Source organism: Camponotus floridanus, unplaced genomic scaffold (assembly GCF_003227725.1).
Source record: "Camponotus floridanus strain SB8 unplaced genomic scaffold, Cflo_v7.5 scaffold87, whole genome shotgun sequence".
Classification (NCBI taxonomy): Eukaryota; Metazoa; Arthropoda; class Insecta; order Hymenoptera; family Formicidae; genus Camponotus; species Camponotus floridanus.
In genome coordinates this window covers 111837-130396 of record NW_020229857.1, presented here as the reverse complement: position 1 = coordinate 130396, position 18560 = coordinate 111837, and the positions used below count along the sequence as shown (strand labels likewise).

The following is an 18560-nucleotide window of genomic DNA, read 5'->3' as shown; positions in this document are numbered from 1 at the left end:
CATACGCAGACGAGATTCTGTACAGCATTTGGAAAGAATTCTACAGCTGCACTTGTGTATCTACCTTTTTACATCCAGGCATAAAGGCAATTGTGACACAGAATAAATATGACAAAAAGTTTCATTTTTTTCTTTTTTTGTATATATTGTTATAACATTGAAATCAATAAAATTTTTTCACTTTTAAAATTTTTATAAATTATAAACTAAAACTTTATAAATTATTTATCATATATTAAAAATAATATATATTTTTTAATGTCATATTTAGCCCGATGTAACAATTAGCCTGATTCACCTCGAGAAATGAGTTTTCAATATCGATGAAACAGATTGTTATATCATCGTCGAGTAACAACGCGAGCAGTATTAAATAATTAAAATAACGATGTATAATATTATATAACGCTGCGCTATGTGTGATGTATTTCTGAAAATCTCATTTAGATGTTTCGCGAAAATGCTAATAGAATCAATGAATTAACTTATTGAAAACTGATAATACATTAAACAGCGAGAAAAAAGAGAGACAGATTTATATGTTTAATTAAAAGTACAAATTTTGATGAAAGGAAAAATAACTAAGTATTCTTTAGAAACTGCTAATGATTTCAATAATTTCTTAATTTTATTAATCACATTTATTCGATGAAGAAAGAGTATAAATAATATTTTATATGATAAATTTTCTAAATTTTGTAAATTATAATTTGTTAATCAAATATATGTGTTCTCTTTTTCTATGTTTAATTAAAAATATATTAACATAAATTATTAAGATTTGAATTTAACTTTTAAAGAGGAAAAATTATTAAAAAGTATTTTTCCATTTAAGATTTATTTAATATCTGTTATTGATATTATTCAAAATCATATATTTTCGTTTTTATTTTCAGATTGCTTCATCAAATAATAATTTCGAATTACTCGAATGATTGAGTTTCTCGACCTTTAGATTAAAAGAGCACGATCAGCAGCTAATTAATATTGATAAATAATAGTAAACTTAAAATTGTGTCTTACACAAACTCCTAATTCAAAGAATTGAAACGCGTGTCATTCAAGTTATATTGATCAATACGTCGCAAATAATCAAATTAATATCAAATATCATTTACTTCCTGCTCGAACATGTGCTACTCGATTCCTAAGCCTTGATCCTATAAAGTATTTTGGATGCAAAAATAAATTAATAAATTCTTTGGTATAATATCAAAAGTTGCTTTTCTTCGCAATTAACTTGAAAATCTGAAGTAAGTACGTTTCCTTCCGAAACATTTTGTAAATAAATATCCGTCGATATCGAATCATAAGTATAAACGATGCCAAGTAAATCTCTCCAAGCCTGACAATAACCAAGAGAAATCCTTTTCGCGTAGGCTGCAGATTTATGACGCGTGCAAAACATTTACGTTGGTATCAAATATGGGTGAGATTCCCGGGAACAAGTTTCTCATATTTACAAAAGTCCGTAAAAGAGCTCTCACAGTTAATTGTCCGCCTTACGTAGCGCCTCCTCCGCCTTCACTCTCAGCACTTCCGCGCTCTGCTTCCTGATCTCGTCGTCGGACGACGCCGAATCCTCGTCCTTGTCGTTCTTCGAGCTCAGGTTCTGCGGTATGCTCTGCACCCCCAGGTTCAGAGGATGCCCGCCGTGAAGATGGCCGCCCAGCGAGTGGCCGTTCACGTTACTGTGATTCAACGACGAGCTCGGGTTCAGGCAGTTGACTGGCAGCATTGTACTAAGCGACGCCAGATTCTGCGACAACGGCAATCCGATGTATTGCGACAAGATGGCGTGTAACGGTGGCAACTTGGGCGCGCTCGTGGGCCAGGGTGGCGGGAAAACCGGCGGGATGAACCAGGGAAATGCGCCGGTTGGCGGACCGGAAGAGTCCGCGCCCGGAACACCGCCGGCCGTTTGTAACAGACGCGCGTGGAGAGACAATTCATTTACGCCTGCGAACAAAAGTTGTGACGGATGTTGCGTGAGATTCTTCTGCGGATCAAACTTAACCCTCTGTTCCAAGTATTGATATCCTGATTCATCGATCCTATATTCATTTATTACGCGTATTTATTTAACATATTGAATACACATATTGAATAAGTATTATTTATTTATATCATATTTGAAGAACATTGTGCTTTTTTGATAATCAAATTTTATCATTGCATTGAAATATCTTCTCCTCATTTAAATATAAATCAAATTACTGGAACTCCAAAATTTTTTAGAAAAATTCCAAAGTGCATTAGCAGCACAAAAAGAGTTGACTTATTCTCGCTTTTAAGTATAACTTAATTATTTATGTATTTATTTTTAATCTAGAGAAAATTAATTCCTCCTTTCCATCTTCTCTTTAATTTTTCTTCTTTTTTATCAGAATAATATAAATGTGAGGTATCCATTTGTTTCTTCCTTTCTATCTAAACATTTGATTAATATCGCAAACGTACGGATTAACACCAAGAAAAAATTTACGAGTTTTTGCGATGAAATGTAATTAATAAAATTGATTAAAGATGTCACACAGGGTCACCAAGTCATTAGTGAACTTTTTTCTCGTCACCAATCCGGCTCGCCGTGTGTACAAGCCTTATATCCACAGAGCGTTTCATGAAAAATTAATCGGTCAGGTTTCTATTCTATATCATTCGCGCGTGATGGCTGCGACGGCCGACACTGAAATTAGACGTAATTGTCGTCGATTGCATCTACCCTTCATAATTCCGGACCTCGTCGCCCTTCTCTTGCACGTATTAGCGACGTAACACGCGCGTTACTACGTTACTGTGAAGCGAGCGAGCAAATGGTGGATGAAAACGAGCTTTCGCGATTGATCCGCGACAAATCAGTCCATTATCGTAGATACTAGCCACAGTTTCTCTTTTATATATAAATATCTTTTTTATCTAAAGCGCGACATCATAAATTACGGCGTAACAAAAAAAATGTTACAAGTCATATTTCACTCATAATGATTTTGTCGAATAAAATATCTAGCACGATTAATAATTAAACATACATAAAAATATCTAATATAATTAACAAATAAAATTATTTGCTTCATTAAAAAAAATTTCCTCTTTTCTATTTGTATTGAAAGGAAAAAGTCATTTATGCCACAATTTAAATTATTCGATTAATCGATTTTAATTATTATTCTTCGTAAACTCACCACCTTGTTCGACGTGCATAAAAGTAGTATCTCTGCCCAACGCCTTTTCCTTCTTGCGCCATTTTGCACGTCGATTTTGAAACCAAACCTGAAGCAAAAAAAAGGATGCTTCACGATCAATATTCGGTACAATCATGTTCATTATGAAATGTTATACAGCTATTTCCAAAATAATTTATTACGATACTTTGAATAAAAAATTATAATCGCTAATATATTAGTTCAATTAGTTTGTTGAGGGATTATAGTTCGTCATCGCTGTTGATCGGGAATTATCGGAATGTCAGGACATTCGTCACGAAAATTCAAAATTGGCAGGAAAGGGACGCGCATGAGAACCCCAGGCGCGCGTATCACAGCGGCCAACAAAAGCTTGCTCTCGAGGTTGATTAAGCTAATTGTTAACAATTATCCTGATTTCCTTCGTACCCCTGAGTGCCAGCAACCCCTGCCTTCGGTTCTATCCTCGTCTATCTCTGGCGACCCTATCGCTGGTCCGGTTGCCATATAAATGCTTTCGCTTTCCGCTCGAGTTGCTCCGATTTTTCATGGGTACCAGAAGAAGTAGGGGAATAAAAAAAAGAAGAGAAAAGAAGGAAAAAAGAAGTTTTTTTATTGCACCTTAAATGAAAGATATTCGATAGTAAATATATAGATTTAAAAAATAAGAATAGAAAAATATTTAAGAAAGATATTTAAGAAAATATTGAAAGATATAGATGTAGAAATAGATTTATGTAAATATACAATATTATTCAAAAAACACGGTGTTAAATAATTAATATTATAATTAAAGAAATAAACCGAGCAAGAATAGATTTATTAATAATAAAAATAAGAGTAAAATTGATATAATTTTCTTTACATTTGCATAATTTATTAATTTCTTTTCATAGAAGGTGCAAAATATTATGAATATCATCGAATACGATAACATTAGATGTAATGGACTTGAAAAATCGAATAAAGCTGTGACACAGCCAGTTGGATTGAAATAGATTAGCGAGTTAGTTCTCGGTCGGATAGCGGAATAAAATCAAGCGACGTGGGAAAATCGGGGACGTAAGCGGAGAGAAGCAAATGACATCGAGGAGGAAGAGAGGAATAACTTCAAGCGAGGGAAAGAGGTCAGGTTGCGGGAGCAGGAAATTTAATTGCCTAATTGCTGTTAATTATTTAATCGCTTCTGAATAGCCTTTAACGCCTAAGTGCTCGCAAACCTTGCGCTATTTAAGCGACCCACCGCGAGCTCGAAAGTTTGCAACGCCGACGCGTTTCTATAACTGCCCCATTAATCTCTCGAATCATTTACCATAGCGGTAATGCTTCTACAATTTACGCATTGATCTGAAGATTCTTCGTCGAATTTAATATTATCAAATTTAAATTCTCAAACATAAATATGTTTTTTTAATTAAAGCATTGTTAAGTTCTCTTTATCAAACTCTGAAATATATAATTTAATTTTATATTTTTCTCCAAATTAATATATTGTCTTTAAGATAGATTCTTCTATTATAATAAGCAATGTTATTTATTAAAAAAGATGGGGCAAATAATGTTAGAAAGGGAATATATTTTCTGAAGTTCTCGAATCGTGATAATTAATATGTATCGTTAGATAAAAATCCCAGATTGAAAAATATTAAATAAAAAAGAAGAATATTTTTTTCCAGAATATATTGCAGTGAATAGATATAATACAGTGAAGAGTAATTCGTAAAAATTTCATAAAATCGCGTCGCGATGTCCATAAAAGCTCGTGAAAATTCCCTCGAAACGCCCAACGATCGCGAATCGCCCGTCAGGGTATAGGAAACGTCAGAAACGACTCGGCGATTGCATTACCATACGCACGATCGTCGATATATCGGCCAGCCGAGTTAATACCGAAAAATGGGGTAATTTTGCATCTAGAATCGACGTGAGGGAGAAAGAAAGAGAGAGAGAGAGAGGGGGAGAGGAAAAGGGAGAGAGGAGGAGGGGACAGGAGGATTTCCTAGATTGAAATAAAGTGGCCATGGCACACTGGCTGCGCCGCGGCGGATCATTTAGCGGTTTTGTCGAGCGACGGCCAATTGCCGGCATTGTCGCTCCGCTGTACCACAATGGGCCAATCGGAATGTGCTCTATCTCTTTTCAGCATCATCGCCACCCTTCCGCCGGCGGCCCCACGCACAACCCTTCGCACTCTCTCTCTTTCACCCATGTGGATATATACAGTATACTATATGGAATATACCATATATATATATATATATATATATATATATATATATATATATATATTTGTATGTATGTGCGTACAAGTGTGCGTTTCCTTCCGAAATTATGTGTCGACAGTTTCTTTGTCGTACATCGGAATCAAACAATTGAATCGGGCGATTCCAAGGACGCACTGATTCGAGGATATTGGTTCTTTGAGGAAATCAATAAGAGGTTTTTTTCCTTATTCAACATCTGTCAAGAATCGTTACCGCATCATATAAGGTGCACTCGTTTCTTTTCACGTGGATACCATTTTCCAAGGTGTGATTAATTTAACTCAAACGAATCGTAATTATCAGATTGCAAATAAAATAATTTTCTTAATAACTTAATTATTAACTACAACTTTATCAGTAATTTCTATTTGCAAATTAGAATGTTTCTTGTATAATTACACACATATATATGTGTGTATAATTGCGAAAACTAATTTATTTTTAAGATAATATATATTCTAAAAAAGAGAAAGCGAGAGAGAGAATATAATTCTCTGCACATGTATGAAAAAGATGTCTACCAGTTATTGTGGATTGAAATACACCCCAACGCTGCAACGTACTTGAATTTTCAAGGATGCCGCTTTAAAGTAATTCCAAAGCAGATTACACTGTTCTCTATATGAGCAACCCCCTTCTGTGGAATTAATCATTGATAGATTCGAGACGAAGCGTGTGTTTCGCAAAATTACAGATGGAAAACGGTAACGGGAAATTTTACAATAGTCGCTAATTAGTTAAGTGACTCGCGCCTTGAGGCTGAGTCGCCCAAGCGCAATCCTACAAACATTCGAGGATGCTCGACGTTCGTTCAGAATCCGTCCTGCCTCATAAGATCCATACAGGAATTAATTTGCATGACGATTGTTGCATGTGAAAATCAATTTATGTTTATTACATGTTTACTACATTATATCTACGTACGCTAATCGCGATATCGTGTTATGGAGAAATCAAATTTATTCATACAGAGCAAATTTAAATTATAAATAACAACATGTGGCTGCTCAAACAAATTTTAAATATATCGATACGTATGACTTGGCATGTTACATTGCTCCGATTTTTCTTTCAACAGTGTCACGGTATGGCATTTTCTATATTTAACATGAAATTTATGTACGAGCTCGTAAATAGCCTTTTAAACTTCGTTCTGGCCGAATCTAAAGCTCGTTATTCAAACTACTTACAAAACTTGCGAATGCCACTATCAAATGCGTAAAATTCAGCGACACACGCGTGCCTTTCGGGCTTTGTGAATTCGTCTAGCTAAAGCGGCGAAAGGTTAATTATGCTTCTGCAACTGTCTCGTCGTCTGGCGAAATCTGGCCTGACTTCTTTCCCTCCTTCTCTTCAAGCCGCATTTGAAATATTCAAGCCGGTCATTGCGCGGAAATGGTATAAGCTAATCTTTTGAAAGTACTCGGTGATCGAGAGTATTGAGACTACATTTTATTCTCATGAAACGATATAAATAGAGAGAAAAGATACTAGAAGATTGTTCTAATATTGGACAATCTGGATTTATTACGTTTGTTATATTTTTATGGCTCCAGTAATTTATTTTTAAATATTTTATATTATATTTTCTTTAAAAAATGTCAAAAGTATTCTGCAAAATATTTTCCTTTACACGTTTTTTTTAAATAATTGAATCGCTGATTAAAAGTACCTGAACTCTCGCCTCTGAGAGGTCCAACCTCATTGCCAGCTCTTCCCTGGTGAACACATCCGGGTACTGCGTATTCCCAAAAGCTTTCTCGAGTTCGTGTAGCTGATAAGTTGTAAAAGTCGTGCGGGATCTTCGCACCTTGCGTGGTCGATCAGATTCACCCAGATTCAAAGGATCGTGCAACGCATCGTTGATCTGATGATCGCTCAAGTGACCGAGCTCCGTGTCACCGTCATCAACGACGGCGTCAGATGATGTCGCGTGATCTAAAATCAATGATACATAATCTTGAAAGCAATTTGAGGGTGATTTTATCCACTCGATATGATTTCTTGAAACATAATTTAAAATTTAATATTTAATAATATATAATAGTAATTTAAATTAAGTAAACATTAATAAAAGCTTTATTAAATTGTGTGTTTGAATAAATTGAGATAAATTTAATAAAGAAATTAAAAGATTTATGCCACACAAATTTTGCATTATTTTATAAAAATCCAATTAATCACTATGTGATAAACTTTACTTCATAAGTAAATAGTTTCTCACAAACATGTATATTGTCTGTGCTATCTTTATTAATTTACTTTCTATTAATGGGATGTGTTTGTAAAAAAACAATTTGCATTTAATTTTTTATACTTCATATCATCTGCATTAAAATATAATTATAATTATGTAATAATAATAATTTTCAACTGTACACAAGTTAAATAATGTAAATAAAACGCTGAATTTTATTTCCATTTTTATTCTTATCAATTCTTTCACAAACTATTCAAGAGAGCTATTATCTATTCGAAATTGTTTCCGATCGGAATGAGTCCGTTTTCCATCATTTAATCTGTTATAATATCCAAAACGATCGAAATGTTTCCGACATCTTACAAATGAGTAAATTCGAGGGAAATTCAATTTCGTTCGAAGTAAGATTACGAAAATTATCGTTGACAACCAAAGTATGATTGGCTAGAATGGATCTGAGATTCATAATAAAAAAAGATGGAATCGCCGATTCGAAAATTCACGTTTCTCATCGAAATCGTAAATAGTTACATAATAGAATGGAATTTCAAAGACGCATCTCTATTCTGCACTATAGATTCATATGTCAACGCGATTAACATGAAATTTTAAGATCGCTTTTGAGATGAAATCGTAGAATCGTTCATGACCGATCAAACTTTTCGCCCCGTAAGACGCGAGAAAATTTCCGACCCTTCACATTTATCGGCGCATTTCCGCTTGTTAAATACGTCAAATACGTCAAACAGTGCCTCCGATACTTGAGCGCGCGGGGAGACGATCGAGGCGATTAAACCATATCGCTTCGCGTTGCCAAAACGAAATTGTCGTTTTGCCTGATATACCGACTCTGGCGGCGGCGGCGGCGGCGGCGGCGGCGGCAACAGTAGCGGGGAGATACGGGCGCAATTTCATTTTTAAGCCGCACAACGACCGGTACCGATATAACCGATACGCCGATGACGTCCGATCGGCGGATTTGCCAATTTTTAAGCCTCGCTTCATCTTTTTTTTTCTTTTTTTTTTGTTTTTTTTTTGTTTCACCATCGCTCCATACATCCACCCCCGCGCGTACACGCGTGTACACGCCCGCGAAATACTCTACAAATGTAAGTGCGCACATTATACGTATGTGCTCGACAGTACTTAAAAGCCGTCGCTGTCAGTGATTAGCAAATATCACGAGTGCACCCTGCCCACCCTTCTTTCACCTTCTCCTCCTCCTCTTCTCCCTGTCACGATACAGCAACAGCCTTGCTGTGTAACCCCCTGTGCAACACATGCCCTTCCCGGCGATCGCATCCCGCCTAGTCCTCCCTCATATTTTTTACCATGACCACTCGTTCTGTCTTTGCGCGAACATCGACGAGGGCTTAAAGCCCTATTAGAGTAAACTACGCGTAGAAAAGATATGTATTTCGTTCGATTCGTGTTAGGCGAGAAATTAAATCGTGCCGCATGTCGACTTTATAACGGGAATCTCTCGCGATAAAATGGCTAAATAAATTTGCGAATAATAAAATGAATAATCAAATAAGACGATAGATCTTTGCGAAGAAGCAGTTATTTGATTATTAAGTTTGATTGTAGTTTACGTAAAATTTTCATTTATAATATATATATATATATATATATATATATATATATATAGAGTGTGTCCATTTTTTTACATTTATATTAAAATTTTAAATAATTGACGATTAATGTGTGGAGATTATTTTTCAACAACTTTGTTATAAAACTGACGACTCTACAACGTCCGGATCGATACGCGCAAAAATGTTTGAAAAACGCTCGTGCAATTTGCGCGAGATATTGTGCGAACGTTCAAATAATAACAATTCGGTTGATCTGCATGTAATTTCAAAAGGCACTTGACGCGTTAAAAATAAATCCATCGAGTTTAACGAGTTTAAAAAAAAAAAAGACGCAGAGAACGAACCATCACACTTGATGCGCTTGACGAGATGTTGCAAGGATGTCACCGGTTTGCGCGAGGGAAAAGTAGCAGAAATATCTCTCGGATTCCATAAAAATGCATCGCGGTAAAAATGCCACGGCAAAACTTGACGGGCGATAAAAATCGAGCATCGCGACAAACCTTGTTACACCTCTTTGACACCTGTAAGAAGTGATATATATACACACGCGCGTCACAAATTGCCGCTTCGATTTATTATTTCCCTTTGAATCTTTTGTCGCCTCGGTAATCTTGAAAGCGATACGAGCGATCTCCTTTCTCAGATTTTCTCATCTTTTGCAAGAAGCAACTTTCTATAGGTCTCTGACAAAAGTATCCCGCTTTTCATGCGGTCAAACTCGTTACTGAAAACTTCAAGTGGGACGAAACTAATACGTTTTTCTGTTTGAAAAAAAAATAAAAAATCTTGCGATCTAAGAATATTATGCGATTTAAGAATATTTCAAGTTTCTTATTAGATGTATCTTTTATTACTGTAACTTAAATGTGTAACTAAATATGTAATTTAAATGTATTTTTAAAAAATATCAACGGTAAAGAAAAAAATTCTATCTAATTATTAAAAAAATGTTAGATATAAGAATAATAAGAAAATATAAAATATAAATTATATATTACAATCATATATTAATAAAATACATTAATAAAATCATGTTATACATTAATCAAATATATTAATAAAATAATTTTTAAATGACGCTAAAAAATAATGGAAAATGATCTCTGTATTAAATTATTATAAACCAATAGAAGAGAAACTATACATAAATACATACATTGCATATATTTATTGCTTATTGAGATATGATTAGGTTTATATTGATGTTTACAACCACAACGCTCACTGATCTATTGATAACATTGACATGAATTGCATCCTCATTAGTTCAGCGAACTGGGCTAATTAAGCTCAGCTAATTGCATATCGCGCTTTAGATTAATGCATATAAATTGGATAAGGATCTGAGACCGAAGCAGCAATTACAAAGTTACAACGGTTCGCTACGACTTCGTCTACATCCGCTTATGCGCATACGCCCCGACTAATTTCATATTAAATTATAATCTGCTTCAAGAGTACGTTTCCGCGAAATCGCTTCATATTACACTATGCCACATCTTCTGAGAAATAATATATCTAGTTTGATAAACGTATTTCATTTCTATATATATATGCCACAAATTAATTTTAACTATCAACCAATCAGCTATTCGACATTAAATTATTATTCTAAAACACTTTATTTATTTAGCACAAACCTGAGTTGGCTGATTCAAATATAATCTAAGAAAATATTGTTGATCTTTCGTTGAAGAACATTTGCCAAAATCATCGGAGCTTAAACCATATCTCAGGTATTTAAATATCCGAGAAAGGAAGCGCTAATAATTACATTGTTAGCCGGAGCATATCGGCTGTGTTAATGTTTCTGGTTCCTCATTAGTTCAATTTATTTGTAATTCAGATTTATGTCATTCTGAGCGCATTAATTTACGAGGCTCGGCCAGCATCATGAGATAACCATTTCGCGTGAATGACCGTAAGATTACAAATCATTCATCCCTGTGGCGCGTATACATCCCGTCCAGCGCGTCTCCATTCGAACTAATTAGACAAGCATTTACTACTCGTGCGTAATAATGCTAATCCTACTTTTCGGTGTCGATACACAGCGAGCAGTTGTGATAGGATGAACTGAGAGAAACGATTGAAAACGTAAGCGTGCACATTGCCCGGCGGCACGTTATACGCACGTTATGTCTGTGTACACGCATGAGCTTTCGCACGCATACACGAGAGAGAGAGAGAGAGAGAGAGAGAGAAAGAGAGAGAGAGATCGTTGTACTAATCCAAGCTGAATAGAGAGATTTCAATGTTTTTATGCCGGGGCACAATGGAGTACCCACTTGATGCTTAGCTCTCCACTGCTTTTTATTAAATCTACGGTGCGCCGACGCCTGATGTGGACCAGGCCCAAAGTAGGGTAGAATAGGTAGGGATAGCCGAGAGGGTGACTCTCGTAGCAGCGAAATTAAAAATTTATTTACCGCGTCGATCGTGGGCACATGTCGCCCATCATTCCATCATCGATAAAATCGAAGAAATTATCGAGAAAATTGTCAATTGTTAATTTATAAGCAATTTATAAGGACAATCAGAGAAAGAATTCAACAAAATCCATAATTTATAAATACAAATTATTTTTATTAATTTATATTTATAAATATAAATATAAATTAATAACTATAACAGTGTATATGAAAATAATAATAATAAGGGGTGAATATAATGCACTCTTTTCTTACAATAAGGCTTTTCATTTTGAGTTATAGTGGACACTTCATATTCCTTTGAACTTTCTCGCCTACGCGCATAAGCTTTTTCCTAGAAAATTATTTTACCTTAGAGTGTCATTCCTACTATGGTATAATGTTTAAGCGTTTATGATATGTGACAACTTTTATGGATGAATTAAATCCTCTCTTTTATGAAGAAATTATTATAATATGGAAAATTAAATCCTTTCTTCTATGAAAAGATCATTATATTGTATAGAAATATATATTATAAAATATATAAATTATTTATATTATTTATCTAGATCATATTGCGTATAATGTAAAAAATATTTAAAGATATCAAACAAATATTACAATTAAGAAAAAAAAACAAAAATTATTCCTCGCAATAAAACTGTCTTGATGTAATAAAATTTCCTCTCTATGATGATCTTTTCAAAACCACACCTTTAATGCGAATACAGTTAGTCTCGGCAACTCTAAGTAGTCAATCTTGTCGTTTCCCTTCGGAAAGTTTCCCCTTTGAAAGTAATCAACGTTACAAAAGATAAGAAATCTTTCTTTCAACAGTTTCTTCTGACATGTATGTGTTCGAATTAGCAAATTTCATTTATTTTCGCAATAATTAGTATACGTATAACAATAGTATGTTTCAAATTTTGCGTCCAGATCTCGTTTTAGAAATAATCGTCCTTCCGGTAAGGCGCCTATGAGGATTATGCGTCTAAGCGTTAAGCGTTAAAAAGGATTTGTGATCTGTCCAGTCGACGAAATATACTTTCGTGAGACAGGAGCGGATTACAAGTGGCCGAGGACTTTATGCTGAAAATCTAATAAAATCCTTAAGAGGACTTACGTTAATACGCCAGCCGCGTATTCCACAAGATAAAATGCGACAAGATCACGTTTCAAAAAAATATTGTGAAGAACACGCATTTATGAAAATTTATAAAATACAAGCTTCTTAAAAGAAATATATTCTTTCTTTCTCTCTCTTTTATATAAAAATGTGTAATAAAATATAAATTTGTTATAAATATATTTTATATAGATTAGAAAAATATAACTATAAACACTTCCTTGTTCAAATTTATATATATATATATATATATATATATATAATATATATTTAATTAGAAACAATTATGTAATATAAAAAGCAATACATTATTAATATTTAGTGTAACCTCCTTTTGATTCATAAATTTGATTTGAATATTATATTTATAATTTTACGATATATATTGTTGTATTAGTATTCATTGTAATAATAATAGGAAAAATATATATAATGGAAAAATAAAATATTTGCGACCGTACAAAATGTCTTTGTAATCATGATTGCAAATTATATAATGCTACTGTGTTCTTTGAAAACTAATCGTGAATTATCATAAATATCGTAAATTATCATAATAGATACGTTCGAGAATATACAAACATTGCGAATATACATAAATTATATTTCTAATAATTTATATATTTATGATAGCCATTGTTACACATTGTTCATATGATTTCCAGCGTTTGCACGTCACGCGTAGCATTTCTATATTTGTACATTGCACACACGCATAGTAAGAGACAATATACATCTGATGTGTACACGCAATTTTGCGTGTCGTAACTTCGTGTTGTAAATTCACGTTATAGTTATCACTGATCACGTATAAATTAAAGACTAAGTAAATTCTCATTTTACAAAATGTATTTTTTATAAAAAAAGAAAAAAGCGCGAGCACAATTTAAGATAAAAGCATCATTGAGCCGATTATTTCAGATTATATTACATTGAAAGCAATGCTATTTTTCAATCATTGCAGTTGACAATCTAAAAATAGCAACGTACTTGCATGACATAGTAATTGTGTGTATATATATATATATATATATATATATATATATATATATATATACAGATCTAATATGTAAGAGCACTACTTTTTGTATATTTTAACATTTTGTATACTTTACATATTAAAGAATCATCTTTGTTTTAACAAAAATAACAAGGGAAATTATTATCTATTGTAATTATTTCTCTTATAAATTTCTTTTATATCTTTCTAATTAATTTTTAAGTTATAATTTTGCTCGAGAATAAAGTCATATTTAAAATTAAAAAACATTAAATTAATTTTAGATATAAAAATTAAGACCATTTTAGTTTTTATAATTTATAAATGTTTACTTATAAAGCTTAATTAAAAAATAACATTTTTAATTGTTTGTAAGTGAAATTATTGATTTCTCGAAGAGTGTATTTATCAAAATAATATGAATCTTAAAACATGATTCAGCAGATTTATTTCATGTATTTATAATAACACGTACACATAAGCTATATAAAATAAATTTCTATTTTATCTAGAAATATATTATATAACTCTCTTATATGTGCGTGTTATTATAAAAACATGATTTGAAGTTATTAAGCCTACTTTATTTAATTATAATACATACCTAATTAAATACCTAATTTTGAAAGAGAAAAGGAGAGAAGCCAGATAGAAAGTCAAGCATACATATTGATATCTCAATATCTAATTCATTTTTTATCGCAAGATCATATATACGATAACAGCCATAACTGTTTTAAATTCAAATCGATAAATACATAAGCAAGATAGAAAAGTTCGTGCGTTTAATAAAATCATGGGATAGTGATCGCCACGTTGTTCTATTTGTCCATAAGCCACGGTTGTAAGCCGGCTAGTAGCGAGTACACGTAATAACGTAGTTCTTTATAAACTCGATAACACGATTTATCATGCCGTGACGATTCTGCAAAGCGCATGCAACGAAACAATCCGCCTCTTCGTGCGCCTCTCTCCGCAGCCTAACCGCGCGCATGTCACACTCGCGTGTCGCACAACACCGTGTAGTAAATTCACGTTACACCGATCGTCGCCACAGATTCTGTAACCCACGACGACCTAATTACGTTACGTTGCCTTTAATCGCGCAATCCTAAAATTGACAATGTAAATCTCTAAGATACAAAGCTTTTTCTCGCACTGTCAAAATCTTCAACTTTTTTTGAATTATAATAAATAAGAAATAAAAGGCTCTAATATAAAATAAATCAATTCAAATAAGAGCTAATGAGGAAATAATTATTGCACTTGACACTCATTAGCTCTTATCCTTATTTGAATGTATTTATAAATTTTAATTCTCAATTTTTCGAGACTTGGAAAGTATATTCGTGTATGTGTATATGTATTTTTATTTATTATTATCTTTTTATAAGCAGCTTTTTATTAAAAAAATAAAAGAAAATTAAAAAAAATTTACACCTATTTCTTGCTTTAAAAAATTACAAATAGTATAGCTTATAATTAAGACAAATAAACATAATATACACATATTTTAATATATATTCTATAATATAATTTATATATAACAATTTTAATTTATATCTTTTTTTTCATTTTTACATATTTCTAAAAAAAATCAAAATTCTTTAATACACTCTAATAAACACTCTAAAAACTCCTAAAGACATTATGATTATAAAGCAATTTATGAATATATATCAAAATCAACCTTATTGTTAGTCAGCCTTAATGACTTTGAAAAAATGATTGACTGTCCTCCCTTCCATTTGGAAAATTATCAAACGATATAAATCTTATCTGAGAATACTCGCTTTTTATTCGCGACATTATATTGAAATAAATATATATGGAGAAAATGTGTGTAAATGTAAATGCAAAAATAAATGTATTTAAAATTTGTTTTGCGTGTGTATGTGCGATATATATCCTCTTATATGAACATAAATCAAACCTTAAGTAACATTCTTTTATTATACATTCGTTGTAATGTAAGCATCTTAAAACTTTAACAAAAAACTGGCATTTGTTGCTCACGCGTTTTTTATTCGTTCAATGTATGTTCATCTAAGGAAACTTCTTTCATTACAGTGAAAAAAAAGTATTCTCGTGTTGCTATCGCATTGCAATCGATCGGTGTATTGAAGTAATAAAAATTGTAACAGACTTCTTATCGCGATCTGATGACCATTATATGATTGTTAAGCGAAGATATGATTGTTTTATTATATTAAACAGCGTATATATGCGTTGTATGTGTATAAGTTTATATTGTATATATACATAATATATAATCTAGTAAATTATTTTTATTACAAGAGAAATATTTAATTTATAAACGTAATAAAAAATTTATTTTATCCAATGCAGTATGAGAAACACGATAAAATAAAAAATAATTATAAAATCTATTGTGGCAATTTCTTTATTGTCGCAATAATTTTTTTAATCTTATAAATGTATTATTATTATTACTCTATTAATGATATAAATTTATTATAAAAAGTGAATAAATGTATAATAATAAATAATAAATATATAAGAAATAATAAATGTAAACTAATAAATTTATATCATGATCGTTACTTCAAACAATAATTATCAAACATGTGCGATGTATATCAAACTTTTCCAATAAAAATGTTACACATTAAATCACAATTAAATTTAATAGTTTCTCTAAACAAATGTGTACATTTATTAAAATTAGTATACTTATCATTCTTTTTATATTTTAAAATTTCACTATTACAAACAGTAATAATGGAATATTAGATATTTTTAATTATTCTTTTTATATTTTAATTTGTAAATGTATTTGAAATAAACTAGGTTTATATGAATTTCATCACATTTTGATAATATAGAAAATATCTCCATAATTGAGAAAATTATAATTATTCACACACACAGATACGTTCCTAAAACTCTAGCAACTGACAAAGTTTTCTTTTTTTAGAAAAAAAGAAAATAGTTTTTATCATACCTTCATCTTTGCCATGACCCAATATTTGATCAATGCTGTACACATTTTTCTTCTGATTATATGTCTGAGCCATTCTAAGAAAGTCTTTCTCCACGAAAATCACTGACGTAAAATTTCCCGATATTCGCAAACAAATGGCAATACGAAACAGTCCTCGATCCACGAAAAAATCACTGGCAAATCATAAATTGTCTCCCGAGTGGCACGCGCGCAAATTGAATTTCCCGCCGAGTCGCGTGTGCTTTCGAGTGTGGTCCAGCCGGAAAAAAGTATGCAAAAAAAAGAAAGCGAGAGAATCTGAGAAGGATGTAGAATGAGGAGAAACACAAGAAATTGTCGAACGCTCCACGCTTCGTTCTCCACCTTCTCGACGGAAAATGCGTCAATCGACGGCGCACCACGAACTGGCTCGTCGGACATGAAAGCAGCCCTTAATATCGCGTACACCCGCCCCACCTTGCAACCCCTAACACCGCCATATTAGCCCCTCGACCAATGAAAGCGTGTGCTTTTCACCCAAAGCCACCCCGTAATCGGAGGCTGAATGAAGTCTGGGCGGGGAATATTTTGCCCTTTCCGCGTAAATCCCCGGATTTTTTCTGGCTCCCCTACCCGTCTCTCTTTCCCTCTCTATCCGCCCGCCCTCTTACCGTCTCTTTTCGTCCTTCCAACTGTTTTCTGTTCCTCTACATTCGATCCATCAACCTACGTGCATCTTCTTCATTCGTTCTATCTCTTCTTCCTTCGTCCCCTGCGTTCTCCATATCATATTCTATCTATTCCTTATCTTTTCTTAATATCCAATTTTTCTCCGATATTTCTTTTTATGCGGTTTTCTTTATATTCCTTTCCCTTTAGAAATGCGAAATTAGAATTCGATTATTACGGATAATTCGACACAACGATGTCATTGCATAATTTCATTTTCTCGAAGATCTTTAGTTTTATTCAATGTTAGGTAAAATTGTCACTTGTAATGAGACTTGCATGATACATGTTGCTTTACTTATTAATTCAGAATTGTTCAGCGTTTAAAAAAATAATTTTATTGTTAAATAATTCTCTGTACGAGTAAGTTAAGAGGAAAAAATAATTAATGCATTATTTATTTCTTTGTTTATGTACTGATTTGTTTATTAATTAAATGACAAGAACTCGATTTCATAAAATCTATAGTATCTACAATATCTATATAGTGTTGTAAAATGTGAAAACATGCAATATTGTTAATATTTTTCAATTTATATAATCTTTCTCAATTATTATATTATATCGCATATATCTTCAAAATTTAAGGAAAAAAATCTCAATAAGATAATACAACATCATTGACAAAAATTTGTAAAAAATACATCAAATTGTATCAATAATATCTAATAAGACCTGAAAAGACTGCAGGTATATGCGAAAAAATTTAAAGAATTTACGGTAAATAGAATTAGCATTAGCATTAGCATTTTGGATTAAAACGCCTCTTCACGATCATTATCCTGCTAATTCTAAGATAACATTCATTATGCACAAGCACAGAGATCCTAAATCAATATTCTAATCTTAAAGCCATTTTACACAATGGCTATGAATTCTCGTCCTTTTTAAGCTGCTAATACGAAAAGGTAACAGCTGACATTAACTGACAGTTATTACCAGAATAGAACTTATACAATAGAATACAATCGATTTCTTAATCGGATCTCATAATTGACTTAGGACTATAGGATTATAGTATATTAAGATAATGTTAAAATTTGCTGAGTTTATTCATCAGATTCGATACGCATTCACAATATATGACTTGTCGTATGGCA

General features: G+C 32.5%; 1 protein-coding gene across 1 annotated transcript; it reads right to left on the bottom strand.

Annotated features, from left to right (window-relative positions):
* Positions 1 to 906: 906 nt before the first annotated feature.
* LOC105256156 (aristaless-related homeobox protein) lies at positions 907 to 17625 on the bottom strand. Its single transcript, XM_011265859.2, has 4 exons — positions 16753 to 17625; positions 7119 to 7384; positions 3183 to 3270; positions 907 to 1959 (listed from the first exon to the last, which is right to left on the bottom strand). The coding sequence occupies exons 1-4, from the start codon at positions 16823 to 16825 to the stop codon at positions 1490 to 1492; spliced, it is 897 nt and encodes a 298-aa protein (XP_011264161.1). The 5' UTR covers positions 16826 to 17625; the 3' UTR covers positions 907 to 1489.
* Positions 17626 to 18560: the final 935 nt, after the last annotated feature.

What these genes read in the sequence shown, in the direction of transcription:
- LOC105256156 (XM_011265859.2), bottom strand. Translation starts at nt 16,825, where the DNA reads ATGGCTCAGACATATAATCAGAAGAAAAATGTGTACAGCATTGATCAA. An exon ending in TCTCAGAGGCGAGAGTTCAG is followed by an intron (nt 3,271 to 7,118) that starts GTACTTTTAATC and finishes TTTTTGCTTCAG; the next exon opens with GTTTGGTTTCAAAATCGACG. An exon ending in TATGCACGTCGAACAAGGTG is followed by an intron (nt 1,960 to 3,182) that starts GTGAGTTTACGA and finishes TTTTGTTCGCAG; the next exon opens with GCGTAAATGAATTGTCTCTC.